The 12,628-nt window shown below is 39.8% G+C and overlaps 1 protein-coding gene across 1 annotated transcript in view; it reads left to right on the forward strand.

The window, feature by feature from the left end:
* Positions 1-12,628, forward strand: part of PTPN3 (protein tyrosine phosphatase, non-receptor type 3) — a 129,185-nt gene that overhangs the window by 55,948 nt on the left and 60,609 nt on the right. The window contains exons 6-8 of the mRNA XM_018560666.1: positions 5,506-5,550; positions 8,431-8,483; positions 10,247-10,367. Of these exons, the coding sequence (XP_018416168.1) occupies positions 5,506-5,550; positions 8,431-8,483; positions 10,247-10,367 (219 nt within the window). The remainder of the gene's footprint in view (positions 1-5,505; positions 5,551-8,430; positions 8,484-10,246; positions 10,368-12,628) is intronic.

A 12,628-nucleotide genomic window follows, 5' to 3' on the forward strand; every position in this document is an offset into this window, starting at 1 on the left:
TTCTCCCCCCCCCCCCCCCCCCCCCCCCCCTAAAATGCACACTGACCAGCCACAATGCATTTGGGAGAATGTCCTTGGGACAAAACTGGAGCTTTTTGTCAAGTCACATCAGCTGTATGATCACAGACAAAACAATGAAGCTGTCAAATAACAGAACACTGTACCTACTGCAAAAGATAGAGTAGGCTCGGTTATGTTTTAGGGCTGCTTTGCTGTGTCCGGCGTGGGATACCTTATTCTGTGCAAGGCACAATGAAATCTCAAAATTATCAAATTATCAAGGAATTTTTGAAGGAAAGGTACTGCAACATTCATTGGTGCTCAAGGATAATGACACAGAACACACAGCTTAATGCACCTAAGAATGGCTAAAAACAAAACATTTGACTGTTCTGAAGTGGCCTTCTATGAGCCTTTATCTGAATCCTATCAAACATGTATGGCAAGAGCTGAAACATGTAGTCTGGAGAAGGCACTCTTCAAGACCCGTTCACACTAGACACATGGTTAAACACAAAATTTTACGATGCCGCTAGTGTTCGCTGAAGTGACAGAAGTGAGTTTTATTATTAGACGGCACTGAGTTTTATTATTAAAATGCAAAGCACTGTTTTCTTTCTCTGTTTTTTTTTAAACTTTATTTAGAGACATGTATTGCCATCTAGTGCGCTGTGGAAAAATGAAGCATGTTTTTTGCATAGCACTGCACGGTAGATCACAACTGTGTTGCAGTGTGATCTGGGCTGCATTTTTCTACTGCTGAAAAATGCTTCTCTCTGCACAAATGTAAATAGACCCTGAAACCTGAGACAGCTGAACCAATTTGCTGAAGAAAAGTGTGCCAAAACTACTTTTTGGTAGGCGCAGAATTCTCATTGAAAACTATAGAAACCGTTTGTCACAATTGCCTGTAACGGTCGTGCAACAAAGTTTTCAGTTAAGGCTATCGTTGTTTTATTATTTTAAATTTTTGTTGAATCAAAATTCAAAAGCAAATTCTGATGTTTATTAAATATGGAATAAAAAATGACGGATGTAAATTCCGTTTGTCAGTTTCAGGTTATAACAGAGAAAATTGTGGGATCTTTTTTAATGGAAGGTACCAACAAATTTGTTTATGTACGTGTGTGTGTGTGTGTATATGATAAAAACTATTATATATATATATATATATATATATATATCTATAGATATAGATATCTATAGATATTATATATAAGCTGAAAGCTCCAGAACATATACTGAATATCAGTCATAAAAATTAGTTTCTCCCTGAGTTGTGAAAAAAATTGTTTTTGTCTGTTTCCATGTGAGAGATTTCTCATCTCTTATGGTTATGAAAATTATAGAAATGTGCCCTAATAGGGACAGAGGCTCTAACCTTCCCCCACTCTATCCAAAACAAAAAAAAAAGCCTTGGCTGGAGTTGGGTCTTAAGTAGTTTTTAACTACAGGGCAGAAAAAAAGTTGAACATATTTTAGATTGCATTATTAAATCATCAGTACAGAATAAACAAAAAAATATTGTTTTGTATCAAGCTTCAAGCTGTATCAAGACATGTGGCAACACAGAAAAAGATCTTTTATTTTTTAGATTAGGGAACGGTTTATTGTTGTCCTTGTCTTCCTGATCCACTGACAGCTATTCTCTGCTTCTTTTTGGAAACAGGAAGTAAGGAACTATTTATCCGGTAGGGACACTGACAGAACTTTAACTATTTAAAAATGCTGCAGCATTGGTTACGTGATCACAGCTGTAGGGTTTTGGTGGAAAAAATGTCAGTCCACCGACCAGCTGTTCTTCCTGAACACTGATCCCTTCAACCTTTGTCTGAGATCATATGACTATGAGCTTACATATAGCACTGATCATTGCTCTGGGAAACAAATGTGACAGTTCTGGATTACAAATATGCTCTGTTTTATGTTTGTTTGTTTTCTTTTTTCTGAAGTATATCTTAAAGGAGAACTATGGGGTTATGGCTTTTGCCCATTGTTCTCCTTAGGGTAACGGGAGGACACAAACTAGCGTCCTCCCGTCACCCTAAGCTCAGTATACCGCGAGCTACTGCTCTCAGTATACTGAGACGCCGCAGCTGAAGCGGATCCCGACAATGTCTGGATCCGCCCAGCTGCATGAGTGACAGCTGGCTCTGTCTATCTAGAGGCAGAGCCAGCTGTACCTGCCCCCTCCCATTCCGTTCCGCCAGTTAGCGCTGGCAGATCGGAGCGGGGAGGAGGGAATCCAGTCCCTCCACTGTCACGGCAGAGAGCCGTGACAGGTTCGAGAAGTGAGCGAACGCCGGTATGTGTTTGCTCACTTCCCGATCTACTGAGCCGACCTGTGACAGTTTCGTTGTCACAGGTCGGCTAGAACTATGAGGATGAGTGAAAAGCACGCAGTTCTCCAAGTTCTCTTTCATGCACAATTTGTTGCAAATATACTGTAGCTGTCTGCACTGGAATTTTGTATAACATAAATACAGATTCAACACTTATGGGTACTTTTAATCTAATTTTTGCCTTTTAAGAAATTCACAATTCAATCATGATTATTATATATTAATTTATCACCATCATTGCTCCTGGCACTGCACAAAGTATGAGCTATAACAAGGGAGGGTATTACAGATATTTCAGTACATCAAATGTTCCAAGGATTAATACACAGGTTGTTTAGGAAAACAGCAATAAGAAAAAAATACATATATATTAGCCGAATAATTGCTGAACCTTTTGTTGTTGGGTGCACATATTTGCAGATTTTATAGCTGCATAAAAAGTTTGTAGATCTCAGTAGCTACAAATAATAAGAAAGCCCAGCACATGTCAGTACTGGTATTTAGTGTTGTGACCACTTTGTGGCTGTTTTTAAAACATTGTGATTTAAAATGCCTGTTAATATACTGCCTGCTAATAACTATATAATATACCTCAGCTGGATTCTACATGCTTAATGTGTGTTCGGTGCAGATAAAACTGCTCCATAGTATTTCTTCCTTGCTGTGGACAGGCATGACATAAGCAATTAAATGTATTATTATTATTATTTTTGTATTATGATAAAATGCCCTTATTTTACACAATTGTTTATTTTACACAACTTTCAGGGATTACATGTCTGTATTAAAAGCCCTTTGTGCATTCAAACTGCATTTATTATGCTAGCTTAAACATAATTTTTGTGTTAGAAATTTTAAGAGAACTTGAATCAAACTTTTGGGTTGACAGGATGTAGGTGGTCTCCAATGCAATGCTACTGCTTCCCTCTACGTTCTGCACAGAGCACATCTGCTTCCAGCCCTCCAGCCAGCTTTTCCTATACTGTATATCAGAAGATCTACATTTCTGTGCTATAGGACATCTTGCAAACAGAGGGTAGACTAGAGCAAGGATGGTGGTAAAAGTATATGGTGCATAACTTCAGAGGCAATGTATATTGATTTTCTATATAATTGCTCTCTAAATTATGGCCTTTATTTATGTTTAATGTTTTCTTCTTTTTATAGTAAGATAAATATAAAATATTTCATATTTATGGAGTCTCATTTTCCTTCAACATTTTAAGTTCTAAGCTGTGCTGAAAGAAGCTCATTGTGTAAATATATATTCACACCTCTCTCTCTGTCAGTCTCTCTGTCAGTCTCTCTGTCAGTCTCTCTGTCAGTCTCTCTGTCAGTCTCTCTGATGCACAATTAGAATTAGAATGAGAATGTAATAATTACTGGGGAGGACTGGGCTGGGCACACCAAAACTAATAATATATGTTGAAATGGTGGCCCTAAGTGGAGATACTTCACCATTCAGACATCGCACATAGTGCCGATCAATTAGTGGCACATGCTGGGCATTATATAACAACCTGTAAAGCTGGCCATACACCTATAGATTATCTGCAGATTTTCTATGGTTGGATGGAAAAAGTGCAACAGATTCCTCCATCTACGCTAAACTGTGTGGATGGAGGCATCTCCCACTAGGCCAAGCTTTAGTATCTGGCTAGTCGGCCCCACTGGCTCTCAATATACCTGAACAATTTGATTGGATGCAGGCATTGTTTAGGTATTTTGAGAGCCAGCGGGGTTGACTAGCAAGATACTGAAGCTTGGCCCAGTGGGAGATTCTTCCATCCACACAGTTTAGCGTAGATGGAGGAATCTGTTGCACTTTTTCCATCTGACCATTGAAAATCTACAGATAATCTATAGGTGTATGGCCAGCTTTACAGGTAGTTATATAATGCCCAGCATGTGCCACTAATTGATCGGCACTATGTGCGATGTCTGAATGGTGAAGTATCTCCACTTAGGGCCACCATTTCAACATATATTATTAGTATTGGCGAGCCCAGCCCAGTCCTCCCCAGTAATTATTACATTATCATTCTAATTGTGTACCAGTAGCCAGTACTGTCTCTATTGCTATATATAGATATATCTTTATATATATATAGAGAGAGAGAGAGAGAGAGAGAGAGAGAGAGAGAGAGAGAGAGAGAGAGAATGGGAATATATTTACACAATGAGCTTCTTTCAGCACAGCTTAGAGCTTAAATGTTGAGATATGAATGACTAGTGAGAGCTGCAAAGAGGTTAATCTTGCAAGATCTAAAGGTGTGCTACATAAATATAAGTACATGGCACACTTTAGCCCACATAAATCTGTTTCTACCATAAAAACGCTAGTTTGTTAGGCAGGCTTCAGTTCAGGTGTATAGTGGTTATATGCAGTATACAGTACATGATTACTTCGGTTCACCCCCAGTACCTACATGCTTTTGTTTTTTGTTGTGTTTGCATGTTGATGTCCTTGTGTATGGTTGGTTAGATTTCTGTAATTACATACATTTTCCTTGCAGTATAGTGTTGATGGGAATGTTGACGACCATTGTAATGATTATGATTGCAGTTTTATATAGAATTATTATTTGGGGTTGTGCTATTTTTATGTTATTATTTTGATTAAATACTTCATGTTTACTGATAGCACTTGGAAACAGTTAAATGGAGTTCTACTTATTCAAAATAATTGTTCCAACCTCCCTATTGCATAATGCATTGCTGAGCTTGAATTACTACTTGAATTACTATGGTACTACTGCTGTTTATATTTCAGCTCTGTTTTTTTCCTGGTGTAGCTACAAAGGTAATTGATCATTTATTTCTATTTTGGTCACAGCATAATTCTATTTCTATTGACTGATCAAGGAACAACATACTGCATAATTTCTGGCTTAATTAAATCGGATATTTTGCTTAGTTATGGTATTCATTGCTGGTGGTGAAAACATTATTTTTAGTTTCTTATTAAACCCTAATTATATTATTTCTTTACCTGATGTATTTTACAGTTTACAGTGAAAATATTGTGTAAACATGATGAGCTGTTGCTTTGAACACATGTTGTTGCTCTGTTTAAACTGCTGCATTGTCACACTGGTGTCGCATTGGTTTCACATTGTGTTATTAAGTGATGTTTATAACTATGTTCAAATTTGTCTTTCAGACACTTATATTTCTTGCAACTAAAAAGTGACATTTTAGATGGAAGGTAAGATAACGCTATTAAAGTAAAAGCTAGTTATGTTTGCAGGCTTATTTGCCTCTACCCTGTTCTCTTTGCATTCAGTTCTGCAATATTAATGTGACCACACTGGTTCAGCCAGTAGTATCTATAGAATTCTAGGTGGAGCTCACTTGTCAAGTACTTGGAGCAAGCCCCAAAAACAAGGCAACAGTTCTTGTCCATCTGGTTTTCTTCTGGAATTGAATAGGACTGTGAGGACATTTTTTTAGACAAGTCTGAATGCCTGCATAATGGGACAATTACATTCCATTAGGGTTACCTTTACCCAGTGAGCTGCACCAGTTAAGCTTTATGCACCCTGCAGTTTAGAGAAAATCAACACAGTTGAACAGAGGCACTGAGAGAGCTGTTCTTCTTCCCACTCACTCTGTTCTTCTTCCCTGGTTTCTTTCACACTGCTAATTGGCTTCTCTCACTGCTACTGCAGTTTGAACACCAAGGCACCATCTGCAAGGAATTTAGTTGTTCTCTCTTTGTGCATGTTGTTTTTCCCCGCAACTCGAATACACACTTTGTCTTATTGGTAATATATAATTGGGTTTTGCCCAGCCTAGCTCTCAGGGACAAATTGGTAACGAGGCCACATAGGCCTCGACACTCAGCGGCAGAACCTAGAATGCTTTGATTCCCCTGCTAAACCACAGGCCGGTGTTAAACAAGCCCCTTCCACATAAGTAAACTATACTCTTGTCAGTAGTTCACAAAAACCCATCCCCAGCAATGATGTCCCTCGGGAAGTCAGAGAGCGACAAAAACTCTTGAGTCGGCCAGTGTTCCTCATACTATATGATCCAGCTTTCTGACAATGCGCAAGACTTGAGAGGCAGGTTTTTCTATCAGTGCTGCTAAGTCCGTGCAATGCCACCTGTTTGCACATTTTACTGTTGTACAGTAAACGCATTGTGTATGTGTTAATTGTGTAGGCAGGTTGTTCTGCAAGAGTCAGTAATACTGCTATGAATATCTGCCTCTGTAGTCCTGCTTGTTGCCATCTACAACTTTCTGTACATGCCCTGCTGAGCCTGACTGAAAACAGTAGCTGGTAGGTACCATTTTGGTGCCCACTCTCACTCCAAGCCTATAGGCTACAACTATTCCCAATATCAGCTACTCTTGAAAAGAGAAATAAAGCAGACAAATTTCATGTTGTACTGTGTAAACCAAGAGCGAGTTGCTAAGGGAGAACTTTTAAGGGCCCATTTAGACATTTGAGATAAGGTCATGCGCAGAATGACCCCCATTTTATCCGACATTACTGCAATATGGGTTCACTGTGAATGACACCACACTGCACTATGCAGTAGTGGCTAGTGGTCAATGCAAATTCAAAACACAAGATTACAATGCATTTTAGTGTGCTTCATTGGCAATAAGGGGCATGTACATTTTTGGGTATATTGCTGCATGTGCAAAGCCCATTCATAATTAATTAATGGGCTGCCTTAATCTAATGCACAAGAAGATGCGCACTACAATGGACTGCAGTAGTGTGAACATTGAAATGAAAGCCTTGCTGTGAATGTAAACCTCTACATTGTTGTCATAATCCAAAGAAATAGGTTGACTTGATAGCTCCTTTTGGTCGCTGATTAGGGATGTCCTGATACCACTTTTTCAGGACCAAGTACATGTACTCATGTACTTGCCGATACTGAAGGACATCGTCCGCGAAGAGGAGCATCGCGTCACTGCTGCTCTGGTGGGCGGCTCTCTGAGTGGGATCATCCTGGCAGTCGCCGGCCACCTACATCAGGACCCCACCTGGAGCTCCGCCCACAGCAGTTACGCAACGCTCCTCTGCTCGCCCAGAGGACCCCACCACGGAAGGTAAGGTTAAAAAAAAAAAGCTTCGGCGCTATGCATTTGACAATGCAAGTACTAGTCAAAATGCCCTGTATCGGGCCCGACATCCCTATCGCTGATACTTCCTCTTTGCTCCACACAACCCCATTCACTTGTTGAAGCAAAGTAAAGTGAAAAGCCCTGTGTAATCTCCACATCCACATGTACAGTGCTTACAAAGGGATAAGGACTCTTCCCCTACTTCTCTATGTGATGGTGCACACATGTTTCTGGTGGTATAAGTATAAACCGGCCCTGCTGACTCTAGAGCGTAAATGTGTAACTTGTGATTTAATATTGCAGTATACGAACAGACCGCACTATCCAGAGAATTCCAGAATTTATTGAAATTCACAGCAAATTCAATATAACATTGAATAAAAGTGTATACAGCAACAGTAGTTTCTTTGTGCTCTACTGACTCTTTTACACCAGCCAGTTTAGAGTTAACCTATCCATCAGCGAGCATTGCTTCCTGCATCTGTGCAGGGTGGAGTTTTTTGAACACATTAAAGTGAGATACTGGTCTGTATTTGTTGCCTCTATGAATAAGCGTGCGGGTGAAACATGTGAGAGGTTGTAGTTGGTTGGGGGTGTGCAGTGCTGGCATTTGTTGCTGTATACACTTTTATTCACTGATATACTGGATTTGCTGTGAATTTCATTAAAGTCTGCAGTATTGAATTCTCTGGATAGTGCGGTCTGTTCGTATACTGCTGCATTCCAAGGTGGAGACGCACCTATTAGACCAGGCCCTGGGGAGTCCTGATGGTGGCTAAGGAATTGGAGCGGTGAGATTTCCTTTGGCTCTACATTGTGACTAATATTGTATAGATATTACATTTACAGCTTCTCTGCAGCAATGATCTGAATAGTCCTATGTAGTTCGTAAATCATTGCATGATATGTGAACATTTTAAGAATGGGGCAAACTCAACTGTGTTAGATATTTTAATGTTCTAGTATCTGCTTCACATATTTAGAATGTATGTTTCCTTCTAGGTTACCATGTCCACTGAACTCAGCTGTTGTACTTGCATCGTATGCTGTGCAATGTGAGTAATTTTCCTTTCATTTGTGTTTTAAGCTTCTGAATTGCTAAAACTAACACATTCGCTTGCAGATAATGAAAATATAGTCTCCATATATTAACTGTGAAGCAAAAAATCATGGTTTTTATTTATCATGTAGAAAGACAGAAAATGAGGACCGCAAAACGAAATTTATCAGTAGTTTTAATCCTTTATCACTGTTCCAAAATGTATTTTTTTTGTCTATATCTCGTTGGAGCAAAATTCCATCACTTTCTTCTCTGACTGGAAGTAAGATAAACCCCCACCCCCCACAGATGCTCCTGCCATTCCCTGCTGTGTTTAAAAAAAAAAAAAAGTTTTGGCTGGAGTTAGGCTTTAAACGAGCAAACCCTTATCACATTAGGTTATTTGCTCACTTGAATATTAATATCACCCCCAAACATTTAAATTGTGCTTCATAAGACTATGAGAAGCTGGTTTATGTGAGGGGAAACAGCAGGGATAGGGTGACTATCAGGAATTTTAAACATTTGTCATGTGAATTGAAACAAACCAACTGTCCTAAATGGTTTGACTGGATGAGCAGCGCTTAAAATATAAAAGCACACCTAAATCAATAAGTCAGTGAAAGTGATAAATATTTTTTCTCATCTAAACTTATTTCACAGAGACACATCACTGAATAGACTTTTATATGAAACACTCAATTCATTATTTATTTATTTTTGATCACTTGTAACAGTCACGTATGATATGATGAACAGCACCATTTGTCCTTTGTAATGTTTGCACAGAAGGTTTTTGTTACCAATTATCATTTTCACTCATAACTTTATTTAGCACTTTGATTACATGTAAGAATATTTGGTGTATATGTTTATATTCACACTGATTAAGTATTATTCACACTCGAACAATTAGCGCTGTATATTTATTCGATATTCAACTGTCCTAAATGTCTAGAAGAGACCTATGTCACTGCCTTCTGGGATGTGTGACGTAGGTGTCCCAGGATGCAGTGGGGGTGATCCCAGGAAGTGCACCACTATATTAAAAAAAAAAAAGTATTCTTACTAAAACATTTAACCTTTCTATGATTGTGCAAGAGGGTGGGGGGAGGAAGCAGATGAGAGAAAGTTAATTTAATGGGTGAAGATCCTCCTTTTAGTATTGTTTCAGTTTAGGATGAGCTGTGTGGCTGTGGTCCAAGTGAATTTGCCAAGGAACTAATGCTGTTTTCTTAACTTGAACAGGGATTAAGCTGCTTTGAAAGCTGTTCATGAGTAAAGCTGGAACATCACTAAAAGATTTGGGTGTGGGAGTTCTTGAAGCTCTGGAGTAAAATTTGTATTTGAAGATTATGGACAATTGCAATGTTCTTTTATTTGTAATCTGTCTTGATTAAACACATAGTTTACTAGTTTAAATATAAAATTGAAATCTAGAAATGTATGGGCTGAGTGAGCCGCACATTTTCTTGGTAAGCCATTTTACCTGATGATTGTATTTCATTTTTGCTTGTTGTTGGTTATAAGGAGATCCATTTTAAGGTTACAGTAAGTACTGCCACTGTTGTTGTTTAAGGGAATTAAAATGAAACTTATTTATATGGCCTGTGTAATCCCATTCATCAGTAGGCTACATTTATAAAACACGAAGCATAAGGTAAAGAATTGTTATTAGCTTGAGTAAACCATATGTCAGCAGTGAGGTTATTTATCAATACAACTGCTATATTCGTATTTATATAGTTTTTAGCTAACGTTTTTGTTTTTTTCTTGCAGCTGAGTTTGGAGACTATAACCCTTCAGTGCATCTTCCAGGACACCTATCAAATAAAAGTTTTATTCCAGGTCAAGACAATGACTTCATAAGCAAAGTGGAATCCCTCCACAATCAGCACAGGTAATAACAATTTTAAAGACTGTTGAGAAGATTCCCCTTACCACCTATACAGTTGACTCTGTTTCACTCTGACAAAGGGTTTCACCAAGTTAAGAATAGAGGGAGAGAATTAATTTTGATTTTTGTCATAGTGACGGGAACAGGAAGTGAGAGAAAATCTTTACAAGGAGACACAGAAAAACCTGACAGGGGTTACAATGGGCACCAGGACAAAAAGTTATTCTCCCCACTGGGAACATAGACAGCAATGCAAACCTGACAGGGGCACTAACCCTTCCTGCTCTATCCAAAGCTAAGAAAAAAGGTTTTACCATTAAATACACTTTAACCCTGTGATTGCCAAAGAAATAGCCTATATGGCAATCAAAGGGTTAAAAAAAAGCTCACGGCTGCACATTTTTTCTGCTACTCTAGGCTTTCTGGTAAAAGTGATCTGTGGCTGTAGACCTGCATGATTACTTTTATCGGGCTTGGTATGGGTTCCAAGGGAGCCCAAGACCACAACAAGCACTCTCAGGATGGCGAGTGGAAGCAGGTGAAGAAACATTTGTTTCCCGAACTGCTGTGTGATGAATGTACCCAGAAGCAATCAGCTCTGAGCACCTCTGAATTCAGAGGTGTAAGGAACTGATAGCGCTGGCCAGAAAAATAAGATTGAGTTTGTGCTTAATCTTCCACGCTCGAGTGTCAAGGAGGCATTAGGGGTCTAACGGACCTCTGATGCCTCCATAAGGAGTATGTGTCACTTCATATAAGCTGTCACATAAGGCAACTACTCCAAATGCTGTCTGCTCTAGTTTTAATAAATCCCCCCATATGATTTTTCAATTAATAAAAAAAATCAATGCACCTGCAGTGGTTTGCAAAAGTATTTACCCCCTTGCCATTTTTCCTACTTTGTTGCATTACCTCCTCGAATTAAAGTTAATTTTGTTATTTGGATTACAGTAAAATGGTAGTTGTGTATATATTCACCCCCTTTGCTATGAAGCCCTTACATAAGATTTGGTGCAACCAATTACCTTGAAAGCACATAATTAGTAAAATAAAGACCACCTGTGTGCAATCTAACAGGGTTATTCACAAAGGGGTGAAGAGTTTGGAGAAGGCACGAGAAGTTAACAATCTAGGACATCATAGCTGAACTGGATAGTGAGCTGGATTGGAGAATCTTTCCAAATCAGCTTTTTTGGCCTTGATGGTTCACTTATCCTGCCTTTTCCAAACATTTCACCCTTTTGTGAATAACCTTGTAAGTGTCACATGATCTCAGTATATATACACCTGTTCTGAACGGCCCCAGAGTCTGCAACACCACTGAGCAAGGGGCACCACCAAGCAAGCGGCACCATGAAGACCAAGGAGCTCTCCAAACAGGTCAGGGACAAAGTTGCGGAAAAGTACAGATCAGGGTTGATTTATAAAAAAATATCTGAAACTTTGAACATCCCACCAAACACCATTAAATCCATTATTAAAAAATGGAAAGAACCACAACAAACCTGCCAAGAGAGGGCCGCCCACCAAAACTGATGGACCAGGCAAGGAGGGCATTATTCAGAGGCAGCAGAGAGACCAAAACTAACCCTGAGTGCGCTGGAAAGCTCCACAGCAAAGATTGGAGTATCTGTCCATAGGACCACTTTTTAGCCATACACTCCACAGAGCTGGCCTTTATGGAATAGTGGCCAAAAAAAACAACTGCTTACAAAAAAAAAATAAGCAAACACATTTGCTGTTCACCAAAAAGGCATGTGGGAGACTCCCCAAATTTATGGAAGAAGGTACTCTAGTCAGATGAGACAAAAATTGAGCTTTTTTTCCTTCAAGGAAAACGCTATGTCTGGCACAAACCCAAGACCTCTCACCCGAGAGCATCATACCATGGGCAGGGTTGTCCTGAGGTTGGGTGTGATCCGGTCTCTAGACCGGGTGACACCCCGCCATGTCGTCATCACGCGTGTGCAGGACCTCACCGCGCACATGCGCAATTACATCATCGCGTATGCGCGACCATCTGATCCCTGCCGGTGGCCATCTTGGTGATAGACGCTGGCAGAGTGAGGAGGGGACGTTCACCCGGCGGGATGAGGTATGCCGCCGCATCCCCTCCTCTCTCCTGACACTGTCGGCTCTCGGTCCATGACCGAGTGCCCGACATTTTAGAGGGGGGTGACACCAAAATGTCATGACTGTCAGTCATTTTGGTGTCACCCCTGCAATGGTGACACCCGGGTGCGGGCCCCCCTTGTGACGCCACT

Source organism: Nanorana parkeri, unplaced genomic scaffold, assembly GCF_000935625.1.
Source record: "Nanorana parkeri isolate BGI_ZX_2015 unplaced genomic scaffold, ASM93562v1 scaffold471, whole genome shotgun sequence".
In the NCBI taxonomy this organism is placed as follows: domain Eukaryota; kingdom Metazoa; phylum Chordata; class Amphibia; order Anura; family Dicroglossidae; genus Nanorana; species Nanorana parkeri.